The sequence below is a fragment of the Falco naumanni genome, chromosome 5 (genome assembly GCF_017639655.2).
Source record: "Falco naumanni isolate bFalNau1 chromosome 5, bFalNau1.pat, whole genome shotgun sequence".
NCBI lineage: Eukaryota > Metazoa > Chordata > Aves > Falconiformes > Falconidae > Falco > Falco naumanni.
This window is the reverse complement of record NC_054058.1, coordinates 7882152-7897710: the sequence shown is the minus strand read 5'-3', so window position 1 is coordinate 7897710 and position 15559 is coordinate 7882152. Positions and strand designations below refer to the sequence as shown.

Here is a 15559-nt window from a genome sequence, read left to right as displayed (position 1 = left end):
CCGCTGCTGATTATTTAAATAAAATGGCTTATGATACAGGTGCTGCTCAAGCATGCTCATGCTCAGCATGAATTTATTTTGGCCCTGCAGAGACTTCCTGAATGGGATTAAAAGGGTCAATAAATCCTTCTCTCTGTTTCTCAGCTATAAAGTAAGATAATAATGCCTTTGTCTGCCTTGACTTTGTGTGCTTCATGGGATGAGGACTGTTACTGTGTGTCAGTACATCTCCTTTATCAACCTGTCAGTGCCATTGTTACTCAAATACTGCTAATCAGGGAGCTATCTTCTCAGAGTGACACTACTTTGTAGGACAGAAATTGCCCAGCTCCCTCTGGTAATGACTCATTTTCTTCCCTGTTCTTTAGACATCTGCTGATTTGTATGTAAGTTTTTAAAATTAAGTAATTGCCATTGGTCTCCCAGGTTAAATCACTGGTTCCTGGGTGGAGATGAATGGCATTTCCTGGCTTATTAATTATGTGTCCTGCTTTTTTCTACTGTGTTTTCGTTGTGTATGGTATCAGTGAAGGTTTCCTCTCCTCCCTGATTCAAGGAACAACACTTTGCATTTCCAGGCTGACTCCCCCTCCAGAGAAGGACCTGTTTGCCAGACTGACAAAAATTGGCCATTAATATCAATTGAGTTTAAATTGTTACCTTTCACCAATAAGAATTTTCCCTACCCATGGAATTCGTTGAAAAATTCAGATTCATGCCAACATAAATGATGTCATCACTGAGAGACTTCTCTAGTGAAATTCTGTTGTATGTGGTGAAGGTGTAGGAGTAGTATCACTCTTTGCTTGGCTGACATAAAGTAGCTAGATATTGACCACAGTAGGTTTTCTATTAGAGTTCTGACCAACTGAGTAGAAAAATGGAGTATAAATTTTATCTCAGATTAGTGTTTGCATAGCTAGCAAGCTGGCCAAACTTTATCTTAAAACTTTCCTAAGGAAAGCCAAGAGAATCATAGGGTTACATTTTTGTAAATATTATACAGAACACTGTTAAAAAAATAAATAATGAAAATCCCCATCCAACACTCACTAACTTTGCCTAATTTCTTCCCTTCTCTGCTCTTCTGTGCTTGTCTGGCCACCCAGAAATTACTACAAGTGGTTCAATCCCGATGTACGTTAGAACAAACCATATAACTATTGACAACATATCCAAACCTGACATTTAATAACATTGAAGCATTTTTTTAAAGCTGCTAAAACAAACTACCATATTTATTAAACTTCCTTTCCCTGCCTTTTGTCTTTGAAATGTCGTGAAGATGATAAAAATTTAAAAAAACTGCAAATTTGGAAGCATGGTATATTGAAAAACAAACAAACAAAACCAAACCCAAACCCCCAAACTAAAATACCTGGTTAATTTAATGGGAACTTTCAAAACCTGAATTGTAAGTGTCTTATGAAGGGTGGTTAAGTAAGTACAAATCCAGTAACCACAGTTAACAGCAAACAAATGAAAATATGCAGACAGGTGACTGTAATTTCCTAAGTTACTGACTTATTTATTTGAATTTTAAGATGCTGTTGTAAACAGCAATAAGATACATGGAAAAGTGGAAAGTGAATAGAAAGTTGAAATCTGGATGGGTAAAAGGGCATATGGTAATAATGATAGAGACAGTGTAGGTGAGCTGCCGTGTAATATCTTGTGAAACTAGACAGACATCTATTTTGGAAAGAATAATCTGTTGTTCACTCTCAAACTTCTCTTGCCATCACGGCTGCCAGGTCAGGCTTCTGTGCAGATGATCTCTGGTATTTGCATTTATTGTCATAAAGCTTCAGAGCAGTTGTTTTAAGGATGTCTCCAAGGCTTGATCATTTATCCATTGTTCTTAATTGCAAAGCTCCCAGGGGCTACAAAACCAAGGTGTAAGCTGACTGTGAAAGAAGGTGCAGAAAATTTCACAAGTACAAAAAATGAAACAGAATTAATTTGTTGTTCTTTTTTGCTGAGGTTTTTAACTGGTCATTTGCCGGAAAGCTTTGGTCTCAAACTGTTGAATACAGAAACACTGCTGCTGAACCTTTCCAAGGTTAAAAAAAAAAAAAGTCACTGGAGTTATTTTCACCTGCTTTGTCAAGTCCTCAGTGATGTACTGATTGCCTCATCATCACAAGGAAAGTTCACAAGACTTCATTCAGTTGCACTTGAGCCTTTTAAGAAGTCAAGCTCTTACAGCAAAAGCTACTGTATAAAAGAAACATCTGCTAAGAAATGCATATAGTTGTTGCTTGGGAGGCACACTTGGACTTCGTTTCTTTTGTTACTCTTTACTGTTAGCTCTAGAATTAAATCATAATTTTTCCTAAGGTGATCTATTTCTGTTTATTTGCATATTTCAGTATATCTGTGTTGCTTTTTTAAAGCTCGAGTGAGATATTGTGCAAAGTGAATTGAAATGGTCTTTCTGTTTGATTCTAGGATTACAATTTAATTTTCTATGAATGCAGTGCATATTCTGGGTACAATACCGAAAAGTCTGTTCTTCACTTAGCTAGGTAAGAAAACACAATCTATGAGTTCTACATGTGCCTGAATTCCCTGTCACTGACGACAGAGTGAATTCTGTTTGTTAAATCAGTTTGGTAGGAACTTAGGGTGATGAAATAACTGTTCCCTTTAAACTGGTCTGTAGCCTGACCCTGTTGCTCCAATTGAGCAGTTTCTCAGGTTCCTAAAGGGTCTTGTGTAAGCTAGTGCGTCTCAGTATAGATCCAGAAACACTTGAGTTGTTGCTAGGAAAGCTGAGGGCCTGGGATGTTTTGATAGTTCTTGCAGGAAGTTGTTGGAGGTTTGGAGAAATATGCTTGGAAATGGATGCTGCTGAGTACTTGCAGCAGAACACTGAATGTGCTTCTGTCTTCCCTCTGCTCATTGCAGCTCAAATTCTGCTGTCTGCCCCGGGGGCTGGGAGAGAGGGAGGGGTGGATTTCTGAAGTTATATAAAGGCTAGGCATAGAAATACAAGTAAATCTGTCCCTTCGGAACTGCTTACCCAGGTGAAAACACTGGTAATGAACTGATAAATCTTTAATACCGTTGCTGAAGTTAGTGAAATGTTGTGAATGTGTCAGGTAATTGATAAATGTCTAGGTAGCCAGATGTGTTTTGTTTTGCTCCAGCCTCAAAAATAACAAATGAAAGTCACTATTTTGAGTCTCTGTAATAGATGATAAATGCTAACAGTCAGCACCAACTACATTTTTCTAACTGAATGGATAAAGGCAGTTTTGTGATGAAGCCACCATAATTGTACTTTTTTCGTTGTTAGTTCACAAAATTCTGTCATTTTCTATTGATCTCTGGATAATTTTATAGGCTTGGAGAAAATGTGGGGGTTTTTTGTTTGATCTCTTATGAGTATTCCTGACTTTTTCTCAAAAATATTGTTTCTTTCCCCCAGGATTTTAAAGGAACACGAAGATAAAGTGAAAGAGAAAACCATTAAACTTCAATCTGATACGAATAAAAAATCTTGCTGTATCAGGCCATAAAATACTGGGGCATGCTTAGACAAGTCATACGTTTCTACGACACTACATGGCACCGTCAGATTTGCTTTATCTTCCAAATATTTTTGCTATGTATTTCTGAGTCTAGGTGTAAGTGAAGCTAAAAATCCTTGTATGCTCTGATCTTCACTTTTACAAATACTGTCTTTAGTTAATTGTCAATGTATTTGGGGCGGTAACAGTCTGTTTGATGCCTAACACCACTGAATCCTGCTTTGTGATCAGGCTTGTAGAAGCTGCTATATTTTTAATATAAGAAATAATTTTTTATGAAGAAAACTACTTGAAATTTGCAGTAAATTTTTACTGGTGTGGATGACCTACGTTCTGAATACTTCTGTTTATTTCAATGCTCTTGAGATCCTGATTTCGTGCTGACTCCTGTTACAGCTTTTTAAAAGTTGAAATAGGTAGCTGGCTGGTTGGTTAAAAGTAACACACCAGCAATTGCAAAGTATAAGGTGATATTTTAAAGCTTAGTGTGAAGTATACGTGAACAAAGGATTGAAGAACTATGAAGATTTTCCTAAGTACCTTCAACTCCTTTATACTACAAATTGTTGCATATAGGTTGTTGGTAAGATCTCCTTCCTCACACTTAGATGTGATGAATTAGGTATGTTTAGGCAGGTCACTGAGATACCATGCAGGCTTCCCTGAGCTGTTGTCAAATAAGCTGGTATGTTTCCATGGTGAGGTGGTGCTACGCAAATATCTAGCTTAGTATCCAGAAACAGTAAAGTCGTGGTACTGCAGTGCTTTACTCTGGCTCGTTAGCGTTGCACTCGGAGCAAATCAGCCTGCACTCTTCACTGTATTTGATGCGGCTTTGTGTTGCAGAGCTTGCTTTAAACCTCTCTACATGTAAAACCTCTATACATGTGCCTACATGGGAAGTTCATTTCACTGGTGTCGTTGGTTGTAGAACAAAGCGTATTATGGCCAACTGAACAGCTCTTTGTCTGCACAGGTCTGTCCCAGAAGGTTTCATGCCAGATGCTGGAGGCAGAATTTTCAGAAATAGTAGATCTTATTTTGAGGAAGATCTTAAGAAACTTTCAAGCAATTAAGGAGTGAGAAATCTCACAAAAATCCAATGAGATATTGCTGTCTTTAGCAATGTTAAGAAAAAAATCCTCCTCATGTAGCTAAATACATGACTGGTTTTTCAAAAGCATCTGCCACAAGGCATTTCCCTTTGGTTTAATCAGGGCCTGATAGCACTGAGATGCAGTGTTTGAGAAATCAAATCCATAGGGACTTGTTTCAGAAAAATCATAGCCCACCCTGGATCATAAGAAACCCAAGTGTCATAATTACTTTTGGAAGCATTTGTAGAATATAAATGAAATTAGGAATTTGAGAATGCGTCACCCAGACAGCACGAGAGCAAGTTATTCCTGTTGGTATTTGTCTTCACTGCATCCAGCTGTTGTGGTAAGCATACAGGAGTGATTATTCATGATGGTGAGCTTGTTGGGAAAGTGGAATCCATGGCATTATTTCATTAAAATACCAAGCAAAACTGTAGACTTTTATTATGAGACTTACAGACATGTTTTCAGTCCATTTTCTAAATGTTTCAGAAAAGTTATTTTTCATTTGAATAATGAGTCAGTTTGAAACTAAAGATGAAAGTTAAGCACTAGTTCAGTAAGTAACTCTATTTTGGGATGAAAAGTTCATCGGTAATTAGTTGTGCTCTTGGGATTTCGGTGTGATCAAAGGTGTTTATATAGCACCAAGAACTATACAACAGGTTTCTTCTGATGCCAACCTGTATAGAATAAATTGCCTCACAAGTAGTGCACACCCACGTAAACTCTGAGAGGATGATCAGTTGGTAGGAGAAGGTGGGAAAAATTAATCTTCTCAGCCTGGTCAGGTACCCAGTACTGACAGATCTTTGGGTATCACACACACTACAAAGCCCATTTCCATGGACGTAATGCAAAGCTCCTTTGGAATGGGCGTATGTTACAGCTGTAAGTAGTAGTGGGCTGCCCTTGTGACCTGCACGGGGGACATCGTGAGCTACTGTGTCTTGACAAAACTGGTTACAGCCTGCCCAGATGCAAGCCAAGCAACAGTAGAAAAAAGACCATTGCACACTATAAACTTACTCAGAGAAGTGTACAGCACCTCCCCACATAACATATGTAAGGAGTAATTCTGCAGCTGTTAAGGGGGGACACACACCACTTGCGAGGGATGTGTGAGGAACAGGCCACGTTGACGAAAGTTTGCTCCTGGAAGAACTGCAGTCGGTGGTCGTTCCCATGCTGGAGCAGGGACAACTAAGGAACAGAACAAGGGGAATCCCTGTGCCCAGGACAGCTGGAAGCGTTGGACACTTGAGTGGCAGAAAGCATAATGCACACTGCCTCAAATTCTTGTGATGCCTGTTGGCTCACTGGATGGGTTCTGACAGTGTACCTCACAGTGAAGCTAAAGGAAACTGAAACTTGGGAGCAGGAGAGAGGAAAAAAAAGTACGTTGATACGTTTGTCTCATTGTTTGCATTCTTTTTCTTTCCCCGGTATCTGAATTGGCAATGAAAGATTTATGTTGATCGGTAGAAAATTAACTCAGATAAAATCCCCCAGCTTCAGACTGCTTGTTTGCAACATCTGTGTATTGGCAGAATTTTCTGCCATGTGAGATCATTATTGAATAAATCCACTTAGAAAGCAGAAATATAAAGCAAATGAGTAGCAACTTCCTGAATTCATCCACAGCTGTTGAAATAATGGGTCTTTTTGATTATTGAAGTGTCAGGAATTGCAATAACACTCACATACACTCCTGAAAAAAAAGCAAGGATGTGCACTTTGACCTGTTTGCACCTCAAACAACTAAAGTTCTTTTAATATGAAGCTGGTAAAAGATAATCTGATTTTTATATGATGAAAATGGACATCTCAAGGGGAAAAAGAAATAGGTTATGTTTACAGGGCAGGAATAAAAGTTCATTGCTATTACTTTAATACTGAATTAGTACGGAGAAGTACATACTAACTAACCTGAAGGAGTGTGTCTAGTGACACTAATTCCTTACAAATGTATTGGGAAGTTAAAGGTCATCTGATGAGTCGGATAAGCATTGCTTCTTTCTTTTCAAACACTGAAGAGGACAGTTTCAAACAAGTTCAGCTGTACTGGAAAACCATTCAGCTTCTGCGGTCATCAGTCTGCTTCAGGTGCCTTTTCTGCAGCATGCTCCTCCGGAGCACAACAGCCATTGCCAGTCTTTCCCCATTCCCAGCAGAACCCAGATGTAGAGGGGCTTGCTCACTGGAAGTGACTGATTTTCATCACAGGAGGGAGTAGGGAAGCCAGTGGAATGGGCGCATTCAAATAGATTGTGCTGTGGCTCTGTGTATTACTCAGGTCCTCATATTACTGGAGCTGCTGTGTGCGTGTATGTGGGTGATGAGCAGTGAAGATTCTGCTCTCTGTGGTGTCTGTGTAGCTGATGATGTTAGTATTGTGTGTGTATCTGCATCTCTGCAATATGTACTCAGCTTGGGATTTTGGCTGGACTTGCAAAAAGGAACAGCAGCAGCCGCAGCTGTCATCCCTCTGTGACACGCTGTGTTGTGCCCCACGTTTCCACGTTTTATTTTGTGCCATCTTTAGCTCATCTGCTGTGAGATTTGCGTTCTTTTGCTCTGAGCATATAATAGAGGTCTTTACCAGGTTTTTTGCTGCTGTGTCTGGCTTCAGCTTTTTTTTGCTGTCTTCTCAATGACCACGTTGCAAAGTGGGCATTATCAGCTTTGGAAAATCACAGCCTGCCTGCTTGCAGGCTTCAGTGCTCCTGTAGCACTAAACTTAAGTCTTGCCTTTGCAGAGCAAATCATGGTTATAAATCAGGAATGTGAATATCGCTGGATCTGTATAGCTCAGGGGGCAGAGTACAGGGTGGGTTTGCAACTCACCATCCCTGCCAGTTATTACTCCTTCGTTGTACCTTTTAGAAGTTATTAGAACTCGGCAGTAAACCTGTTTAAGTTACTGCCTTGGCAGAATCTCAGAAAAAAAAAAAAGTTTGCTACTGCTTTAGTAAGCTGAGCTAGCCCAGCAAAATCTGACAAATACCAGAGCTGGTAGGAGGATATGGGTGGAAAACACAGCTAAGCTCACAGCTGTGAGAAAAGTCTACGAGGGGTTGGCAGCCCATTTTCAGTAGCAGTGAGGTGTTTAATGGTCTCATCTGTTTGTACCTTCAGCTTTAAATGCAGATAAACGGAATGGGATGTGAACTGTTCCCCATGCTTCTCGGGTGGCTTTGGGGGCCAGTGCTGAGCTCAGTGTTGCTGCAGCCAAACACTAGTTTGGATACCTCTGCTAGGGGCTGAAAAGCCTCAAAACTACCATTGCATAGCTCAGAGATACAGCACTCGGCTGCAAAGCTCAGCGTGGGTCCCCTGTAGCTGGTCTGTTTCGGCATGACCTTGCTCCCCGTCGTTACAGGTGCAAATGACTGAGCTACATTATACTGCACTGCAAGACGGCTTCGATCAAGGTCCTTTGAATCTAGACCATTAAGGCTTATCAGTTGTCATAGTAACCCTGTGTTATATGGATTTATATTATGAAGCTGTAGTAAGGCTGGTGCTCATCCCTTTAAAATAAGGCATAAATCACTAATGCAGCTTATCAGTGATAGGACTTCTTTAAGTACTATTCTAACAGAGAAACTGATTGGCATTAAATGACATGTCTGTTAGCGGAGGAAGACAAATGAATCATAAGAGTGAAACTTTCTACACGTATGCTTTGTTGAAATGCATTGGTGTCATTAAAAGCCCCAGGGGAGGTTGTGCAAGGAAGGACTAAACTCACATAGGACGTCTGAAGCTCTTGCTTTTGCCATGTCCATGCCCAGTGCAGGGTGTGCTGTACGGCATCATCAAGGCAAGTGGAGAACATATACACAGATGATTAAATGGTGGAAATTTTGTTTAATATTTGTTCCTCGTTGACATGATTCTTAGGCTTGTGTAAAACAGTAGCTTGAAGTATCTTCTTGTCGTTGCTGTGAAGACGATGTAGCTGTGCAAATGTGGTATACTTAGACTTCTGTAGGGTGCCGTTGATCAGGGGAGTCATACAAAATCAGCATTACAGGCAACTACCGAATGATTAAAAGTTACCTGCTGGCAGGTCTCAAAATATAATGCTAAATACGCAAGGCATGGTCTGCCATGAAGGGGAGTGTGTTTTAGCAAAGCTGCTGACAGCTTATAAAATCTCCGCCCTTGGAAGTTTTCAGGACAGGTTTTACACAAAGCCACGGTGAAATGACATAGCATCGGGAAAAGTTCTGCTTGGAGCAGTAAGCTGGACTAGAAACCTCCAAGGTTTCCTTACGACCAACATTTCTGTGGTGCAGATGGAAAAAACCTAGATCATCTTTTAGTCAAGCAAACTATTCTGCGTATCTGCTTTGTATACCAACATTAAAGCCTAACTGCCTAAGACTGCTACAGCACCTGCAACATAGCGTCCAGCGGTGCCATGAGAGCACGCTGTGGCACAGGAATTTTACAAGAAAGCAAAGTATCAGTCCTGTCTTGTAGAAGGGCAAGGAGGGTCCAGACAACTACAGGGCAGTAAGCCTTAGCACAATTCCTGGGAAAGAGATGGAGCAACTACTCCTGGAAACCATTTCCAGACACATGAAGGACAAGGTGGTGACCAGGAATAGTCAGAATGGAATTGCAAAGGAGAGATTGTGCTTAACCAGCCTGACAGTTTCTACAACGAGATAGCTAGCGTGGTGGGTGAAGGAAGGGTCGTGGATGTTGTTTACCTCAGCTTTAGTAAGGCTTTTGACAGTGTCTCCTGTAATACCCTCATTGACAAGGTGACAACGTACAGGTTAGATAATCGGGCAGGAAAGTGCTTTGCAAACTGGCTGAATGACTGGGCTTAGAGGGTCTAAAGTAGAGAAATCTCAAGAGGGATCTTCTCAGTGTGTGTAAATATCTGAAGGAGGTGGGGAATGAAGAGGAGGGAGCCAGACTTTTTTCAGAGTGCCCAGTGACAGGACAAGAGGCTATGGGCACAAACTGAAACACATGACATTCCATTTGAACACAAGAAAATACTTTTTTTTTTTTTTTTATTGTGGAGACGGTCAAACACTGAAATGGTTTTCCCAGAGAGGTTGTGGAGTGCCCATCCTTGGTTATCTTCAAAACCCAACTGTAAACAGTCCTGGACAACCTGCTCCAGCTTGTCCTGCTTCAGCACTGGGGTTGGACAAGGTGTTCTCAAGAGATTGGTAGGTCACAGTAAAATTCTGACTGTATAATGTTCAAAGCCCCATGGGACTAGCAGGATCTCCGGGCTGGCTAGATTTATCCTCAGTACAATTCTGTATCCTCAGGCAATTATGCGAGTGTGAACCGTAATTAAAAGAGCACATGACATGCAGGCAAGTGAGAGATGAGGATGGCTTAGAAGAAAAGTTTGATTTAGGTTTGGTTTTGATTTATAAGCAGATTCCGTTTTTCTGTATGTCACTGAAGTGCAAGCTAAAAAGAGCTAAAGATGAAGGAAAAGAAACATTTTGTGTCAGTACTGTTGAAGGAACAAGGATGGGAATAACATAACACAATGTCTAAGGTCTGGCAAGCAGGAGTGAATTTTGCATTTGGACCATGAACATTAGGTTGGAAGGGTCTAGGCATTTGTCCAGATTGAGACCAGATGTCCCTTTGCTTATACAGAACTCCTACTTACTGGTATCATTTATCAATAGAACTCAAATGGAAAGCTCTCCCGGAAAATGTTATGCTTTAACGTCTCCGCTACATTTGTTAGTGGGAGGTGTCAGACCGGTCTACCTGGTGTTCTGAATATTTTCAGAAGTTCTTTTCTCAGTTATTTCCACATCTTTCCTGGTAAAGGATACTTTCAGGTTTTTAATTCCCCTGCTTCTGCATCCTCAATTCATAGCTCAGAAGTTGTTGTTATGTGTTTTGTTGTTGTCTACTTGACGTACAAATGCTATCCATCACATGCTGCTGTTTCAGCTTCACGCAACAGTTGGTTGCTTGCCTGCCTACACTCATCCCGTAGGAAAGCAAGCAAAATAGTGAGAGGTTTTTTTCTGAGTTGCTTTGTCAGTGGTGATAATAGCAGTTATAGGATAATCACGCAATTATGGAAGTAAATAGATTTTGATTTAATCGGGTCTCCTTAGTTAATGACATTGATTTATCATGCCAATAAATGTGAAAAATATGCCACTATGGTGATAAATTACTTCTGCTAACTGATCGGTGTTACAAATTGCTGTTAGTATAATGAGTTACGTGTGCTTTTTTGGACTGCCGTTTCATATTTCTGCATCAAAATGGTAGGCCGTGTCTGGTTTGTGATTAAATTCTGTTGTGACCTTAACACAAGGGTCCATTTCTGGTTGTAGGGCTGTGTTGTACTGGAAATGCGGATGGTTCACTTCAGTAAATGGAAATGGCTAAACACAAAAGCGCAGGACTGAGCTGCAGAAGGGGATGTTCTGTTTTCCACATGAGGATTCAGGGGTCAGCTTAGGCTTGGTCCTGCTGACTGCTGCGCTTCTAAAAGACCATGTTTGATGATTCAGAGGAATGGCTTGGATTGTAGCCCATACCTGTGTGTTCTGTGAGTAATGAAGACTGAGTTTTGGTTGTAGTTGTCACCTGAAAGCTAACATGGTAGCTTTCACATCTGTGTTTTCACAATCACAAAATAGTTCTCTCCAAGCTGTCTCAAAAAATGCTTCGTGTTGTTTGCATCATCACATATCTCCAGTGTTTGTTTCTACTGAAAATCAGAAAAATATGAAACATACTAAGAAAAGGGAAAGGGAAGAAAGTCAGGGAAATTGAGTCAGTACCTGCAGAGACTGGGAAGACAGGTAAAGAGAACAGCAGAGATTGTAACAATTTTGAGATAATAAAAAACCTTTTCCTTTCTCTTCATCTGCACCCTGGAATAATTTTTTGCCTAAGGGACAGGTGCTCTGCTTTAGAAGTCGTCTGTGAGCGGTGGTCTGCCCCTTTTTTGATCTCAGCTGTGTACAGCATGTGTCTTTTTAACCCCTTTTGTGTCTATCTCCAGAAGCAGCAGCTGTTTTCAGGGAACAGGACTGTTCCCTGTAGGCATGCTACTGCTCTGGCTCACCTTGGTCTACCTACTGTGCACAAACCCCGGTATCCTGGGGAATCTCTAGCCGATGATTCACACCTTCTTTCCTCTAAAACAATGTATGACAAATGAGTTTAAAGTAATGTGGGGTTTTTTTTTACAATGAGGTTATTAGAAAACAAACATTGTTACATCTGAAACATCAGGTTTATTTCTATAGTTGCTTTTTAAAAAGAGTTGTAAGTGCTGTGAACTCAGACTCAATTTTTAGGAAGTTTAGATACAGTCTAAAAGATGTCTCTTCTTCCCACCTGCTTGTGTGCTTTGGGGATTAATATCTGAGATGATATCTGAGAAACACTGAAAGGAAATGTTTCAAAAAATACCCTAAAACTCTCCGACTTTTCCAGTTGGAACCAGTCTGTGAATGGTTAATGCCTATTGAAAAAAATAAAATCACCTGGCTTTGTTGTATGTTCAAACTAGGCAATCGCACACACTGGCATGAACTTACACCTCATATGCCAACCTGAAAATTACTCATAAAATGTGTCCTCCATGCCACCAACACAACAGAGTAAGAGAACGTGAAGTTCTCCTTAATTAGTGACCCTTGGGGTTACATTCTTTGAAAAACCCTTAGGTACATTTGTTAAGCAGTGTAACAGCAGCGGTATATACCTAGCCTCTGTTAGAAGGAGGAAGGGGAGTGGGGGGTGGGGGATTACAGTGGATGGGTGGCATAATCGATATGAAAGGCTAGGATGTGATCAAGGGTTGTACAGGTGTCCTGGTTTCGGATGGGGAGAGCTAATTTTCTTTTTAGTAGCTGGTACAGTGCTGTGTTTGGGATTTAGTACGAGAATGATGTTGATAGCACACTGATGTTCTAGTTGTTGCTAAGTAGTGCTCTCTCTAAATCAAGGACTTTTCAGTTTCCCATGCTCTGCCAGTGAGCAGGTGCACAAGAAGCTGGGAGGGAGCAGAGCCGGTACGGCTGACCTGAACTAGCCAAGGGGATATTCCATACCATGGGACATCACGCTCAGTATATAAACTGGGGGGAGCTGGCCAGGAGCTGCCGGTCGCTGCTCAGGGACTGGCTGGGCATCGGTCAGCGGGTGGTGAGCAATGCTATTGTGCATCTTGGGTTCTTTTCCCCTTGGGTTTTATTCCTCTTTCATTTTCTCTCCTTTTCATTACAATTGTTGTTGTTATGATAATAATATTTTATTTCAATTATTAAGTTGTTCTGCTCTCAACCCATGAGTTTTACCTTTCCTCTGATTCTCCTCCCCATCCCAACAGGGGGGGAAGGGAGCGAGCGAGCAGCTGCATGGTACTTTGTTGGTGGCTGGGGTTAAACCACAACAGTAGGGAAGAAAGGAGCTACCTTAAGGGGACCAAGGTGGGAATTAGTTGTATCTTCCAGTATCTAATGGGGGGTTACAGTGAAAAGAGAGCTCAGAGGCAAATAGTAGAAGAACAAAAGCCAACAGTCCCGAGTTACAACAAGATAAATTCCAGCTGAACAAAAAATGCTTCCTGGTGAGATTAGCACAGCCACTGGAACAACTGCCCAGGGAGGCTGAGATGAATCTCTGTTCTCAGAAATGTTCAGTCCTTGTCTGGACAAGGCCCCAGGCAATACGAGTTATCTCTGAAGTTAGCTGGACTCTCATTAGGCAGCTAAAGATTTCCAGAAATTCCATTATTCTAAAATTCTATGAGGTTCTATAGCGAAATAACTCCAGCTGCTCTGTTTTGCTGTCCCCTTTGCATTTTGAACACCTTTTTCTTCCCTCCTCACCCATCTTCTCCATACATAGCCGGAGTCATTGCCTGGAGCTATTCTACTCCTAATCAGCTGAGAAAGGAGTTCTGATCCCCTGACTTCACCTGAACAAGGGAACTGACAGTGATAAGAGGTGGGTCCCTCTGGTGCCCTCCTGCCCCACCACCCTGCCCACCCCTCTCTCCTGCTACTCCAGCCTGCAGAAGAAAATCATGCTCACCAGTGAAAGCAGCCCTTTAAAAGCTGATTTCCCATTTATGTGACACTCGTGGGGCTTTGTAACTTGCAAGTACTTACAATGCCATGTTATTTTGTCTATTGTACCAGTGACACTGGGGCATGCTTTTGTTAAGTAAATCTTTCTTTCTTAAATGTTATTTATACTTTTATTAAAACAAATGGCTTGCAGTATGTTCTGATCACAGAGAACATGTTACATCTACCAGTATGCACAGTACTTGACGTTATTGATCATACAGCACAGATTCTCCTCTGTTACATTGAGTTCATATGAGTCAGGCCACTTACAATGTTATTGACAGGATATTGAAATGACAGCACATAGATGTATTTTTAATGTAAGTAGTATGTGTGGGATGTAATTTACAGGTAAAGGAGAGTGACTGTTAGATTATCTTCTTGAAGCAGGGATTTATTCTTCACTATATACGTAGAATACCGTATCCTTTATGAAATTACCCTCTAAGTGAAGGAAGTTTCTCTTAATTATTTACAATCAAATCTATATGTGGCAAATTAATTTATGAAGTAATATTAAATTTAAGACAAATCATGTAAGGAATTAGCTTTGAGAATGTTCTTCAAATAGCTCTACAGTTAAAACATGCTGTCTGGTAATATTCTTGTCCACGTTCTGGGCTGTTTCAACTTCCATTAAAAGTCTTAAGACATCGTAAAAAGGCTTTAAAACTTTTAATTTTGCACATAGGTGGGTCCCGGGAACAAGCCCTGCAAAAACCAAACCAAACTGAAACCTTAATAACATCTGGCAAGGGCTAGTTGGTGCTGGGAATAAAAAATGCGTGTGAGAATAGAGTCATGCTGTACTTTCTGTAGAGAACCTTGGGAACACGAGCGGCTCTCGTAACATTGGGAACTACCTCCCTAATCCTACCAGCACTGCAGCTGTGAATTGCACATCGTGCCTTTTAGAGGCATGCCCAGTATCCAGCTTTTTTTTTGGATGCTCCTGTGTGCTTCAGGTGACAGGACAATCCCTGAGAAGAATTTTACTGCTTTTGCCTTAAGATTAGAGTCAAAGCAGAAGCAACCTTTCGCTTTTTTCCAGTGCTGTATTTGTTACTCATCGGGGGCAGTCTTTTGTGTCAATCCTGTATTTCAGTTTTTCTCATGCTGTCCTCAGCTCATGATCTTCTTTTCCTATCAGTGAGAAGGAAAAGGAAAGCTTTAAACATGTGTCTGTTTCAGACATCAATGGCCATTTTGTCATTAGTATTTTAATGCAGAGCTTTGAAGATCAGTGGCTTGAGTTCAGGCCCGGAGTCTCTTACTCAAGCCTTGAGAAGACTCGGTTCAGACTCCGTGGTAGTTACCCAGACTTGCTGGGTTGCTGAGGGAAGCCTGTCAGCCAGGCGCACCTGGCCTGCAGGGGCTTTGCCGACCTGTTTCACTAATGCTGGCCTGACGGATCCCGTGTATGCTAAACTCACTGGTGCTTTCGAAACCTTACCGCTAGGTAACGTCTATAATGGCCTTGGGATCCTGCATTTTCTTTTTGATCACTGTGATTTGAAGATACGCAGCGCTGCAGCAGGCATTCTCAGTTCTTAATGGGGTGGAGAAATAGGTGATACGCGGATTTTCACGTGAAGAATAGCGCAAGCCAGTTTCCCGGGCAGGGCTGAATGTGACTGAAATCTGGTCATCGCCCCAGGGCTGTGCCACTAACGGTATCAGCAAGGGCGTAACCTTGCAGCGCTGAGGTGGATGGGCACATAGGCAGGAGGCAAGGTGGGCACTGTTGAAGAGAGACCTACATTTCACTGTCATTGGGTGAAAGAGAAGCCAGAAAGAGCAGTACACTGCAGTGCTTAAA

The 15559-nt window shown here is 41.3% G+C and overlaps 1 protein-coding gene across 2 annotated transcripts in view; it reads left to right on the top strand.

Moving 5' to 3' along the window:
• CRACR2A (calcium release activated channel regulator 2A) overlaps positions 1 to 3861 on the top strand; it is a 60631-nt gene extending 56770 nt beyond the window's left edge. For both annotated transcript variants that reach the window (XM_040596474.1, XM_040596473.1), the window contains exons 17-18: positions 2452 to 2528; positions 3434 to 3861. In XM_040596474.1, coding sequence (XP_040452408.1) covers positions 2452 to 2528; positions 3434 to 3524 — 168 coding nt within the window. In that variant the 3' untranslated portion in view covers positions 3525 to 3861. The remainder of the gene's footprint in view (positions 1 to 2451; positions 2529 to 3433) is intronic.
• The last annotated feature ends 11698 nt before the right edge of the window (positions 3862 to 15559 follow it).